The 11811-nt window shown below is 35.2% G+C and overlaps 2 protein-coding genes across 2 annotated transcripts; one reads left to right on the top strand and one right to left on the bottom strand.

Moving 5' to 3' along the window:
- The first annotated feature begins 1076 nt into the window (after positions 1-1076).
- LOC131644002 (DEAD-box ATP-dependent RNA helicase 3, chloroplastic-like) lies at positions 1077-5433 on the top strand. Its single transcript, XM_058914373.1, has 7 exons — positions 1077-1579; positions 2007-2137; positions 2237-2648; positions 2907-3005; positions 3415-3639; positions 4282-4853; positions 4974-5433. The coding sequence occupies exons 1-7, from the start codon at positions 1223-1225 to the stop codon at positions 5044-5046; spliced, it is 1869 nt and encodes a 622-aa protein (XP_058770356.1). The 5' UTR covers positions 1077-1222; the 3' UTR covers positions 5047-5433.
- An 813-nt stretch (positions 5434-6246) lies between these two features.
- On the bottom strand, positions 6247-7408 carry LOC131615604 (pentatricopeptide repeat-containing protein At4g38150-like). The gene has a single exon (XM_058886749.1). It carries the CDS (start codon positions 7336-7338, stop codon positions 6436-6438), a length of 903 nt encoding a protein of 300 aa, XP_058742732.1. The 5' UTR covers positions 7339-7408; the 3' UTR covers positions 6247-6435.
- Positions 7409-11811: the final 4403 nt, after the last annotated feature.

Below are 11811 nucleotides of genomic sequence, written 5' to 3'. Positions count from 1 at the left end.
ATAAGCTAGTTGAAATGAGTAAACTCAATTAACATTGCCAAAACAAAATATCATAAACACCAAATAACAACTAGTTTATTTTAAAATTTCATCATTTTAAATTATTTTTATTATTAAAAAAATAAGAGGACTATCCGCTACCCCGTCAGGCTAGCCCGAATAAACATCGGGTTTTTACTTAAAAATCTGAATAATGAATAATAAATGGGTCTTAAATTTTTTTGTTCAAGTCCTAAATTTGTTATGGGTTTTTGGGCCAACCTAATTTATACGGCCCGTTTTAACAGCTCTACGCGAGATGCAGGAATCCGTCTAATTTCCCTTGGGTTGAGATTACTTACTTCCTTGTCGAGATAGTACACCTCTCCCTTGTTTGGTTTGGCTAACCATTATACTTCTTGGGCCGTTGTTATTAGGCCCCCTGTGTGGTGCGGCCTAGAACACAAACCATAATAAACATAACCATTCAAAATATTCTATTATTTCATTATAAGCATCTCATTTGTGAGCAGTCATTAAAAAATAATTAACTATATTAATTTAAGAGAAAAAGGGTCATGCACTGACAGTGTAAAATATTTTTACACTGTCAACCAATCACCACCATGTATCCAATTAAAACATTCTTTTATTTAAAAAAAAACTTTAATGACATGACATATTGATGGTTCTCTATTGGTTGACAGTGTAAAATTATTTTACACTGTCAGTGCACTACCTTTTAACTCTTAATTTAAATAATAAAATAAAATTTATTTATTAAAATACCCGTATTAATATTAATACAATCATTATATTTATAGTTGGAAGTTAGTTTGAGACATTCTAAACAATGATATATTAGTGCAATTTTTTTTCAATATTTCAATAATATTCTAAACTGAAACTGACAATTTATTTGAAACAAATAAACATCAGAACAATTTCATAAAAGTATTATCATCTTATATATTTATAGATAAATTTAGTTTGTAAAATTTTGGACGGGAGAGATTATCTTACAAAATATCTAGATTATTGACAGTTAAGAGAACCTGACTCACTAACATCACTAACAGCGTAATTATAAGACAGCCACAGAAGAAAGAAGAGCATAGAAACAAAGACGTGGAGGTTTAAAAGGCCATCTTACACTCCACTCCCACACTCTGCGGCCTTATCTCCTTTCTTGCCGCTCCCTCCTCTATCCTCTCAAACCCAAACCCTTCCATTCCAACACCAAATGGCTTCCATTTCCGGTACCATTGGAACTCCTCCCTCTCTTCAAATTCCCAAAACCCCAGCCTCCTTTTCACTCCACAACACTTCCCGTTTCAACACCCTTCTCCGTCTCCGTCCCAACCACAAAACCCCCGCCGTTTCTTTCGTTATCTCCGCTATTGCCACTCCCAACACTTCCACTCTCACCGCTCAAGAAGCCTTCAAGGGTTTTAACGTTGATGATGACTCTAATGACCAACTCAACAACCTCCCTGTTGCCGTCAGCAAAGACGAACTCGACGTTTCCAAACTCGATTTTCCTTCTCGACTTGTGGACTCGCTCCGAAGACGAGGAATTACCAGTCTCTTCCCTATTCAGGTATCGAACTTTGTTTTTGTAGTTTTAGTTTCAACAAGTGTAAAATGTTACGTGCTTCTATTGGTTTGAATTATTATAGGTTTGGATAAAAGTTTGCAAAATTAAGTTTGCAAAATTAAGTTTGCTTAAACCTTATCTTGCAAAATTAAGTTTCATTAAACCTTATCTACACCTCTAGAAATGCTCTTGGCTCTTCCCAAAGGTAAAACAAACATACACTTGGTTTGACTAATGGACGATGGAAAAGTATAAATGAAATGTACTGCCAACTTTAAACCAAACATTGTTGTTGTTGTTATTATTAGTAGTATATTTACACATGTATGCCTTTACTGTGTGTGGTTCATTGGCCTCTTACCAAAAAAATATTTGTTGGATTTGACTTTGGTTAAACTTAATGCAAATTTACCTTTTTCTTGTTGATTAGAGAGCCGTGTTGCTGCCTGCAATAGAAGGTAGAGATATCATTGCTCGTGCAAGGACTGGGACCGGGAAGACACTAGCATTTGGAATTCCAATTATCAAGGGTCTCACTGAGAATGAAGAAAGCACCATGAGGTGATTCATTATCTGTGTGTTGTAATTCATAAAACCTATTTGTTAATTACTAACTTGTGTTATGTGTATTGAGACATTTCCACGTTCTTTTTATCTCAGGCGGGGGCGGCTTCCTAAAGTACTGGTCCTTGCACCAACTAGGGAGTTAGCAAAGCAAGTCGAGAAGGAGATACAAGAATCAGCACCTTTTCTGAACACTGTTTGTGTTTATGGTGGTGTTTCTTATGATATTCAGAGGAATGCGCTTTCACGTGGTGTTGATGTTGTGGTCGGAACACCTGGGAGGCTAATTGACTTGATAAATGGAAAAAGCCTTAAACTTAATGAAATTCAGTATTTGGTACTTGATGAGGCCGATCAGATGCTTGCTGTTGGGTTTGAGGAGGATGTGGAATTGATTTTAGAAAAGATCCCATCTCAGCGGCAGATCATGCTTTTCTCTGCAACCATGCCGGGTTGGGTCAAGAAGTTGTCAAGAAAACATTTGAACAATCCTTTGACTATTGATTTGGTAAAATTTCTCTTACTTTTTATTATCTCTTATCTCCAAATATACATGAATGAAGTATAATTGAGCGAATATTTGTTAGTTTGTATAAAGGGATAGCTTGCATCCCTTTCAAATCAGTATCTTCTAATTTGCATTTTCCTCTAATTATATGTCAAGAAGACAGAATTGTGCTTACCGATCTTTAAGTGATTGCAATTATGATATGTTTTAATTCCTACAAAAATGGTAATGATGGCTTTCACTTTTCTTTTTTACAAGGTCGGTGATAGAGAAGAAAAGCTTGCTGAGGGAATCAAACTTTATGCTGTATCAGCCACTGCATCATCAAAGCGGAGAATTCTTTATGGTCTTATAAATGTAAGCTTGGTATCACTTGTTTGGTAATATCTACAGTTGGCTTCACTGAGGTTTTGTTTAGTGGGTGTGGTGGTGAGTAAAACCCCACACTATTCAAACTTATACAATAAAAAATTCTTGTTCAGAAGCAGGTTACCAACTGTTTAAAAGAAACTCCCTGGTTTGGCAGGCATGCACAATGAACTAGTTTTTATCATCATTTTGATGTTAAGTAGTTTGTGTTGATTACCTGACACAAACTTATGGCTGTCTATTCTCCGAGACTCATTTTTCTGTTGCAACTTGCAACATACACACACACACATTAAATCTGTTAGTTATATGTTTCCAAGTGACTTCAAGTTACTCTAGTCTTGAATACAAGAGAAGGCAGTTCAATAATTCTGTTGTATGTTATCATGTCATTTAGGAATATGGAAAGGGTGGGAAGACTATTGTTTTCACACGGACAAAAAGGGATGCTGATGAAATTGCACTGTCATTATCAAATAGTATACCTTCTAAAGCACTGCATGGTGATATCTCTCAGTATCAGAGAGAGAAAACATTGAACGGTTTTCGGCAAGGGAGATTCACAGTGCTTGTTGCTACTGACGTTGCTTCTCGTGGACTAGATATTCCCAATGTTGATTTGGTAAGTTCAAAGTGATGTTTTCTTACTCCATGCCCAAACTTCTTAGCTTCAGTCTCGGTTCTATAAAAAATGTCTCAAATTCTAGCAGATTTCAAAATTTTACCATGCATTTTAATACTTAATGCCAACTGAGGCTTTAGTAATAAGCTCAACCATGTGGATTATTGTTATTTGGAATTTAGGGCTTTAATTAAAGATTTTGGTTTTAACTCATTTAGTGAAAATTTAGTGTATACAAATTTGGTCTTGAGATATTGTTATCTCTAAGGTTAGAGTAAGAATGTATGCGTATTCTGAATAATGCTATTTCAACTCTTAATTTGGGTTGCCTGTTGTATGAAATTTGTAAAGAGATATTTGATGTTTCTACTACGTTTGAGTTTGACCTTATTACCCAATCTTTGTCAATGTGAGTTAGTTAATCTGACTTGCCAATTATAAATGTCTCATAAGATGTGTTTGTGTAAACATTTCAGGTTTAATTCTTTTGTAGCAATTTTGATTTAGTATACCATCACATAAGTTTAATGTATCTATTTGTAATACAAGGTTTTTATGGTTTGGCCTAATACTGAACCGCTGTATAGTCTCAACTCAACATATTGAAAACTTTGTTGACATTTCATTTTTTTTTTCCTTCAGATTATACATTATGAACTTCCCGATGGTCCCGAGACTTTTGTTCACCGCTCTGGTCGTACTGGACGTGCTGGAAAAGAGGGTGCTGCTGTAGTAATGTATACCGCTACCCAGAAAAGAACTGTTATGTCCTTTGAGCGTGACATAGGCTCCAGGTTTGAATTTATTAGTCCACCACCTATGCAAGATTTACCAGAATTACCTACCAGGCTAGGAGTTGATACACTTGATAGAGATAGAAGTATTCGGAGAGGTTCTAGGGATCAGAGAGGTTATAGAACTGGTGGGGATGACTGGTCAAGTGGTGTTAGACGATCAGGTGGGGATGACTGGTCAAGTGGTGGTAGACGATCAGGTGGGGATGACTGGTCAAGTGGAGGTAGGCGATCAGGTGGGGATGACTGGTCAAGTGGAGGTAGGCGATCAGGTGGAGATGACTGGTCAAGTGGAGGTAGGCGATCAGGTGGGAATGACTTTTTAAGTGGAGGTAGACGGTCAAGCGGATATTCGTTATCAAACAGAACTTCATCGCCAAACAGATCTTCATCGCCAAACAGATATTCATCGCCAAACGGGTAACAGGACTTAAGTTGTATAGTAACTGTTTTGCTCTTGTTTGATAGTTTTTTTAAAAATCCATTTGCTTTATATTTGGGGTATACGTATAACTTATGGCATCTGAATGTACGTTGCAGAGGGGCTTGTTTTAATTGCGGAGAATCAGGGCATCGGGCGTCAGAGTGTCCCAGTAAACGAGACTTATTTTAGTTGGAACATGTTCAACTTTGGTTTCACCTTGTCCTAGAATTGAGCTGCCATTGGTGATGGCCTAAAAGGTTCAAGAAATTGAATGCGCTGTCTGAAAGATCTACAGAATCAAAGCTGCATTTACAACATCTTTCCTATTTGGTTATATCCACTCCCCATAGAAGTTCCCGCTTTTGATCTCAGCTTTTTTTTTTTTCTGTCCTTTTTTTTCTCATTGTTGTAAAATCGATTGATCGGTTGTGTTGCGGCAGTGATATTCTGCCAGAATGTTAACTGTATGATGCTAACTTATCTGTATGTCCGCCATGTTTATCACCGGCTTGAACCTCCACATTTCAAAAAAGACAGGAGTAGTTATATAGAAATGCCTTCTTATTACTATCCCCATGAACCATGTGTTTATTTCAAAGCATACCAATACTATTTGAGTGAGTTTGTTTGTGAATGTGCTCTTATATTATAGTATATTATTCAAGATAGACATCATAGATTCATTGGCTGTCCTAATCTTTTTTATATGCTATTTTTACATTATCGATGTGAAAATTTTGAATTTCCCAAAAGAGTAATAACCATTTAAAACTTAAGCAAACTATAGATTTCACTTTAACTACCTTATTCTTGTGGCATTTTTTTAATAAAGCATGCTAACTTATACTTTAAAAGGACATGTTAGAATTTTAGTGATTTTACAAATAATAATTATGATTTGAAAAAAGTAATTTCTTTTTCTTTTTTTTTTAAAATTGAATGTACAATTTTTAATACTCCAATTAGTGTTTTTAGGGTACATATTAGTATTTTTTTAATCATGAGTAACTTATGTCTTAAGGGTAAACATTAAGGATTTTAATAGTAGTAATTATGTTTTTTTTTAATTTTAAAATTGAGCACACAATTATCAACACAAATTTTTATTTGTATTTTTTTAAGACATTAACAAATGCTATAATGGCTCATATTAGCATTTCTCTTTTTAATTTTATTTTATCAACTAGTTGATCCAACAATTGGTATAATGTTCTATCAACAATAGTGTGTTTATATTGAACTAGATATACGTGATGGACTATGCATAGTTTGATCCATGTTATGATGTTCTATCAACAATACATGTATAAATGATGGATCATGCAGAGTTATAAATGATGGATCATGCAGAGTTTGATTGATATAAGCTTTGGTTGCTGTTGTATCTTTAACTAACAAATAATTAATTACAATAATAAATTTATCAAACATAGTTGTAGATTATAGTGAGAATGATATCAATGGTCATGAAACAATAAACAAAATGAGCGTATATTTTTCGCTACCCCAAAATGAAATGTTCCAAACCAGTCACGCTACACAGAATCACATACATTTCACTTCAGTGTGTAGCTTTAGCTATTTACCAAAGAGAATGTTTATAACAGTTCTACAAACTGGTCCCCTTTTGTTGCTAAGAACCTCCTTTACAGCTTTCTCATCAGGAACAAACCCCTTCCCCTTCATTTCCTCCAGCAACTGCACAGCCTCATCCATCTTCTCCTCTTTAACCAACCCCTCAAACACAGCAGTATATGTCTCAGCATTAGGTCTCATCCCTTTCTCAAACATTTCCACTACATACTTCTTCGCATCCTTCGAAAACTTACTATTCCCCGCAAGTCCCCTAATGAGAACAGCATAGGTATAAGCATTAGGAGCCACCCCAGAAGCAAGCATTCTCATGTAAGCTTTATGAGCCTCTTTTGGTTGGCCAGCATTGGCATAAGCCTCAATTATGGCCGTGTGGGCCACCACATCTGGCATTTGACCTTTGTCCTTGATCTGACCGAAAAGTTCTAACGCTTCGTGTGTTAGACCCTGTTTGGACAAAGCGTCGAACATCTTGACTGCATGATTCAACAACCCATCACCGCTTCTCATTTTGTGGAAGATTTCTTGTAAGTCTTTTGGGTCTTTGGGTTCTTCTATTGCTGGTTTCTTGCTGAATGGGTCATAGGGTGGTGGTAGTTTTCTACTCTTGTCGGTGGTGGGTTTAGTTAATGCGGTGCTTTCATCGTCGGAATCGGAATCGGAATCGGAGGGAGAGAAATTGAGTTTGGTGTCTAAGTTTTTGTTGGAGGAAGTGAAATGACGTAGGATGGGATTGGAGTTGGGAGAATGGGAAGGGTTTGTGGAAATGGGTGTGGATGTGAGAAAGGAGAACAGTGACGTATATTGGAGAAGTTTGGTGCGGGAGAAGGGTGAAGGGGAGGTGAAAATGAGAGCGCGAGATATTGCTGATTTTGCGTAGAAAGCCATTGATAATAATCTGTGGTCTGCGTCTAAGTCGAACAGTGGAATAACAAGAGGGGGAAGAATATACAGTCTCTCCTATTATTAAGAATCCTTCTAGAAAATTCCAAGGTGGCGCCAAATAATTTTTTAATTGAATTTTAATATAGTATTGGACTGGACTCACTAAAGGAAAATTTGACTTCTTAGTACCACCCGACACTTAGGGTGTGCTTGGTTGTAAAGAGAAAGTGAGAAGAGAGAAATAGGTGAGAGAGTGTATGAGAAGAGAGAAATAGATAAGAAATAAAAAAAATTTATAGGGTTGTTTGTTATAAGAGAAACATGAGAGAAATAGAAGAGAAAGAAGTGTGTTAAATTTTAAAAGGCCAAAATTATCCTTACTATAAAAATATATAAAATATTATGTGTTTGACTTAATTAAAAAGATGCAATGGCAAATATGGAATAACTCAAATAATTGTTTCTCTTTCTCCTTTCTTCTCATTTGTGGGAAGATTAGAAAAAGTAATGGGGCCCACACAATTTCATTCTCTCTTCCCTATTTCTCACCAAACCAAACAAGAGAAATGAGTAATCTCTCTTCAACTTCTCTCTCACCAACTTCTCTCTTTCCTACTTCATCTAAAACAAACACACCCTTAAAGTTGTTACCCCTTAAATTTTATAATTTCATTTTTTTTTCAAATTTTTAGTAAAAAAGAGCGTACAAAAAATCTAATAGAAAAATTAAGAGAAACTCTTATTATACCTTTGGGTTCTTAGGCACTATGTGCGTTTTTAAAATTGCCTCTTTGTTTTTTTAGATGTATTTTCGAAAGTACATTTTTTTTATTTAATATTGGTTTATTCCGTAAGTACATCTCCGAACCATTTAATTGTGATTTTTTTTAATTTTAATTGTGGTATTCAATTTTGAAAACAAATTAATTGTGGTGTTATATTTTTACACAATCAAATCAAATATAATTAAAAGTCTTTTCACTAATATAAAAAGACTCTTCGTCCTATTGATAAGTTCGTGATTATAAATTCATATACCAATTATTAGATGTCTATTTGCATGTAGAGAAATGGTGCTCTGGTAGAGTGTAGTTGTGTTTCCTTGAGTCACTTATGACTCATTTATATTTGGTTATTAAGAGTGTAATATTTGTACTTTGACAAGTGGTTGGTTAATGCTATTTGAATTTATTCAAACTGATAGATTCGGTCAGTCCCTTTAAGTTTCCTTTTCTCCACTTATAATTAGATGCATCTAACCTTTTTTAAAAACACAATCTTATCCAAACTAGTATTCTCTTTTTCATAAGAAAGACAACCTTATACAAAACTAATTATTATTATTTTAATTGTGATACTTGGTTCATGTTTTGATGTATTATTCTGTTGCAAAAAAAGTTGAAATTTATAGTTGGTTTAACATATAGCATTCAATTGGTGTTGAAAGTATTTTTGGGTAAATATTTTCGGTAATATATCGTATCCACAGGGATTGGTTAATATCACTGTCGTTCTATAGTTGTTTATTTTGAGTTAGGAAAATTGAGTTTGGTTTGTTTTATACTTCTAATATCAAAAGCAAATAATAAAATAACAGCAAGTAAAGGACTTTGTGTTAACAATTAAAGAAAGATGTTGAGACTTTAGGGTTCATCAACCTAATCCTATACAATTATTAATTAATTCACAATAGAACAATCCTTTGAATCATTATCTTCACTTATCCTCAAATAAGATTCCATGTCTGCAAATCAAATTAGATAACTTTTACCGGTATGAGATTCGATCTCTCCAAATATCAATAACGATAATAGTAATTAAGAACGATAATTATGAAAACCCAATTACAATTCCATCTCTGCAAATTGCAATTGAATCAATATAGTAACCTAGGGCAAACGTTAAATCCTTTCTTTCGATCAAAGATTCAACGATAATTTAAGAATAAAAACAAGGTTTCTTATTGATAATGAATTCAAATAATTGTTCACAGGAATTAATCAATGGTATTGTATATTCATAGGTTAACTACTACCTTAGACTCAACAAGAGGGATTTAGCTCTCCATGGACATGAAGAACACACAAAGATTAATGGAAGAATTCATCTTCATCAAAGGAATGTCTTCGCTTGATAGAGAATTGGTCTTCTATTGATGATTGTGGCTGCACCTTCAGATTGCTCTCCTAATTTCGCTTTTCACAAAGTTGTTTTTCTCTTGGAAGCTAGGGCTTTTAAATAGAAGTTTTGGGCTTTTAACGCCGAGGCCGCGGCGCGGCATCGGACTGGCGCGGCGCGCTCACAAACAGAATCTTTGGCGCGGCGCTGACTAGAACTCCCGCGGCGCGCCCTTAAACAGAGATATTCTCGCGCCGCCTCACAGGACTTCCGCGGCGCGCCCTTTGCAATTTCCATCTTTTTCTTCTGCCTTTGAGACTTCCAGCTCTCTTTCCTCCTCATGTTCTTCTCAAGCTTCAATTCAGCTCTAAACCTGCAACAATAACACCCACAAGTGATTCGATTTGCTTTACACATGAACTGAACCTTTTCAGTTCAATTCTTACTAAAAACCTATGGATCTATCATAATTTGCATTAGTTTAGAGAAGAAATCACTTATATTAACACATGAATTTACCATTAATTTACTCCTAACAAACTCTCCCCAACTCAGAGTTTTGTTTGTCCCTAAACAAAATTACTTACCTCCAGTAAAGTCTACCGACAATCATGCAACAGGTTTTTCAAAAAAAGTTTTTCTCAAGTGGTTCAATACAGTAACTAAGTCAAATACTCCTCTTCTACCTGCAAACTCAGAATATACACATGAAACAAACTTTGAAAGCAAATTACCTCCAAAAGTTCAAAACACTACACAATTGGAATTGAATCAGCACTAATCACTCTTATCAGAAAATATGATGACTCAAAGAGGGGTTAAACACTCATCCAAATAATTAAATCAACAAAAATCCATATCATACGTTCACCAAATTGCTAGCATCAAGTACTGTGGAATCTGAGAATCAGAAGGTCTTTCTATGGTTGTAATGTGGTTTAGATTCAAAGAAAAGAAGATAATTAAGGGTTGTTCCTAATATAGGGAAGCATCAAATTCATAACTTATTTCTTTTTCTCTAAAACTCTAATTCCTTTACCTGTCCATTTTTTTTTCATTCATTCGTAGCTTGATTCTTCTTTTTCACTTTTTTTCAACAATCGTTATATTCAAACGTTGTTACTTCTTTCTTTTCTTTTTTTCAAGCTACGACCTTTTTTTCTTTCACCGATTATCATAAGTCCTTACTCTTCTTTTGAATGTGACTCTCCCCAACTTGGAGATCAACCTGTATTCAGATTATATGAATGCTCCCCTACTTTCTAAAAAGGGTCAAAGAGAAAACACATCACCAAATTTTATGGTTGATGGTCCAAAACAAAACCTTTTATTGAGATCAAAACTCACCAGGTATTTTCCTTGGTGCATATTATGATGCTTATCTTGACCTCAGGCTCAAAGAATGGTTAGCAAAAGATCACACTCTCACAGAAGAAAATAAGTTTTACGTTAGAATAGGCTAAAAGAACTCTCAGATTCAAACAAGTGCCTAAATCACTTTCACAGATTTCCACAGACGATGCAACAACCGGTTTAGCATGATACAAACAAGTCAAAACAATTGATGGTCTCCTGCATATAGTAAACAATGGAAAGCTTTCCTCACAATGGTTAAGGCTAAGCTGATCCAATAAACAATGTACCATAAAGAACTTCTGACAGTATTTACTAACACCTTAAGTTTCATTGCACACATTAAGAGTTTGAGTTTGAAAATTCATACCTGCTTTGTTACTTATTGAAAAAGAGAGTGAAACTGAAAAATTTTGAACATTCACTTCCTACCACTTTCATACATGTTGCTTCATTGTTGATACTTTGCTTGAGATTCTCGTTTTGTTATGGGACTACTTACTCTAACTGGGAGTACATAATTAAATAAAAACAGAAAATTTGAACAATTCAAAAAATAAATAGCTCCACCCCCCAAACTTGAACTAAACATTGACCTCAATGTTTCGTAACAAATCCGAGAGGGTGACTTACAGAGAGTAACGCAATATCAATTGCTGCCTCCTAGCTTTCACCAGACGGGTTCCCTGATTATTTCCTGAAATAAAAGCTAAACAAAACAAAACATTAGAAGTGTGGGTTACCTCCCACAAAGTGCTTCGTTTAACGTCGCATGGCTCGACGGTTCATGCTTTCAAGGAACTAAAAATTGTGCATGTTGCTCCACTCCCCCGAAGAAATCTTTTAACCGTTTTCCATTAACGGTTCTCCTCTCTTTTGTCAGTGGATTCTCTACCATAATGGCACCGTGGTCGCATATATCTTTTACTATCAGTGGTCCAGACCATTTTGTTGTTGCTTTACCCGAGAGACATCTTAGTTTTGAGTTGCACAGGAGTACCTCTT

Source organism: Vicia villosa, linkage group LG1, assembly GCF_029867415.1.
Source record: "Vicia villosa cultivar HV-30 ecotype Madison, WI linkage group LG1, Vvil1.0, whole genome shotgun sequence".
Taxonomy (NCBI): Eukaryota; Viridiplantae; Streptophyta; class Magnoliopsida; order Fabales; family Fabaceae; genus Vicia; species Vicia villosa.
Note: the sequence above shows the minus strand (reverse complement) of the source record. Positions and strands in the feature narration are given on the sequence as shown.

Bases quoted from the DNA above. Each gene is read 5' to 3' on its own strand.
- LOC131644002 (XM_058914373.1), top strand. From the start codon at position 1,223: ATGGCTTCCATTTCCGGTACCATTGGAACTCCTCCCTCTCTTCAAATT. The intron at 2,649-2,906 runs GTAAAATTTCTC...CTTTTTTACAAG, and splicing joins ATCCTTTGACTATTGATTTG to GTCGGTGATAGAGAAGAAAA. The intron at 3,640-4,281 runs GTAAGTTCAAAG...TTTTTCCTTCAG, and splicing joins ATATTCCCAATGTTGATTTG to ATTATACATTATGAACTTCC.
- LOC131615604 (XM_058886749.1), bottom strand. From the start codon at position 7,338: ATGGCTTTCTACGCAAAATCAGCAATATCTCGCGCTCTCATTTTCACC.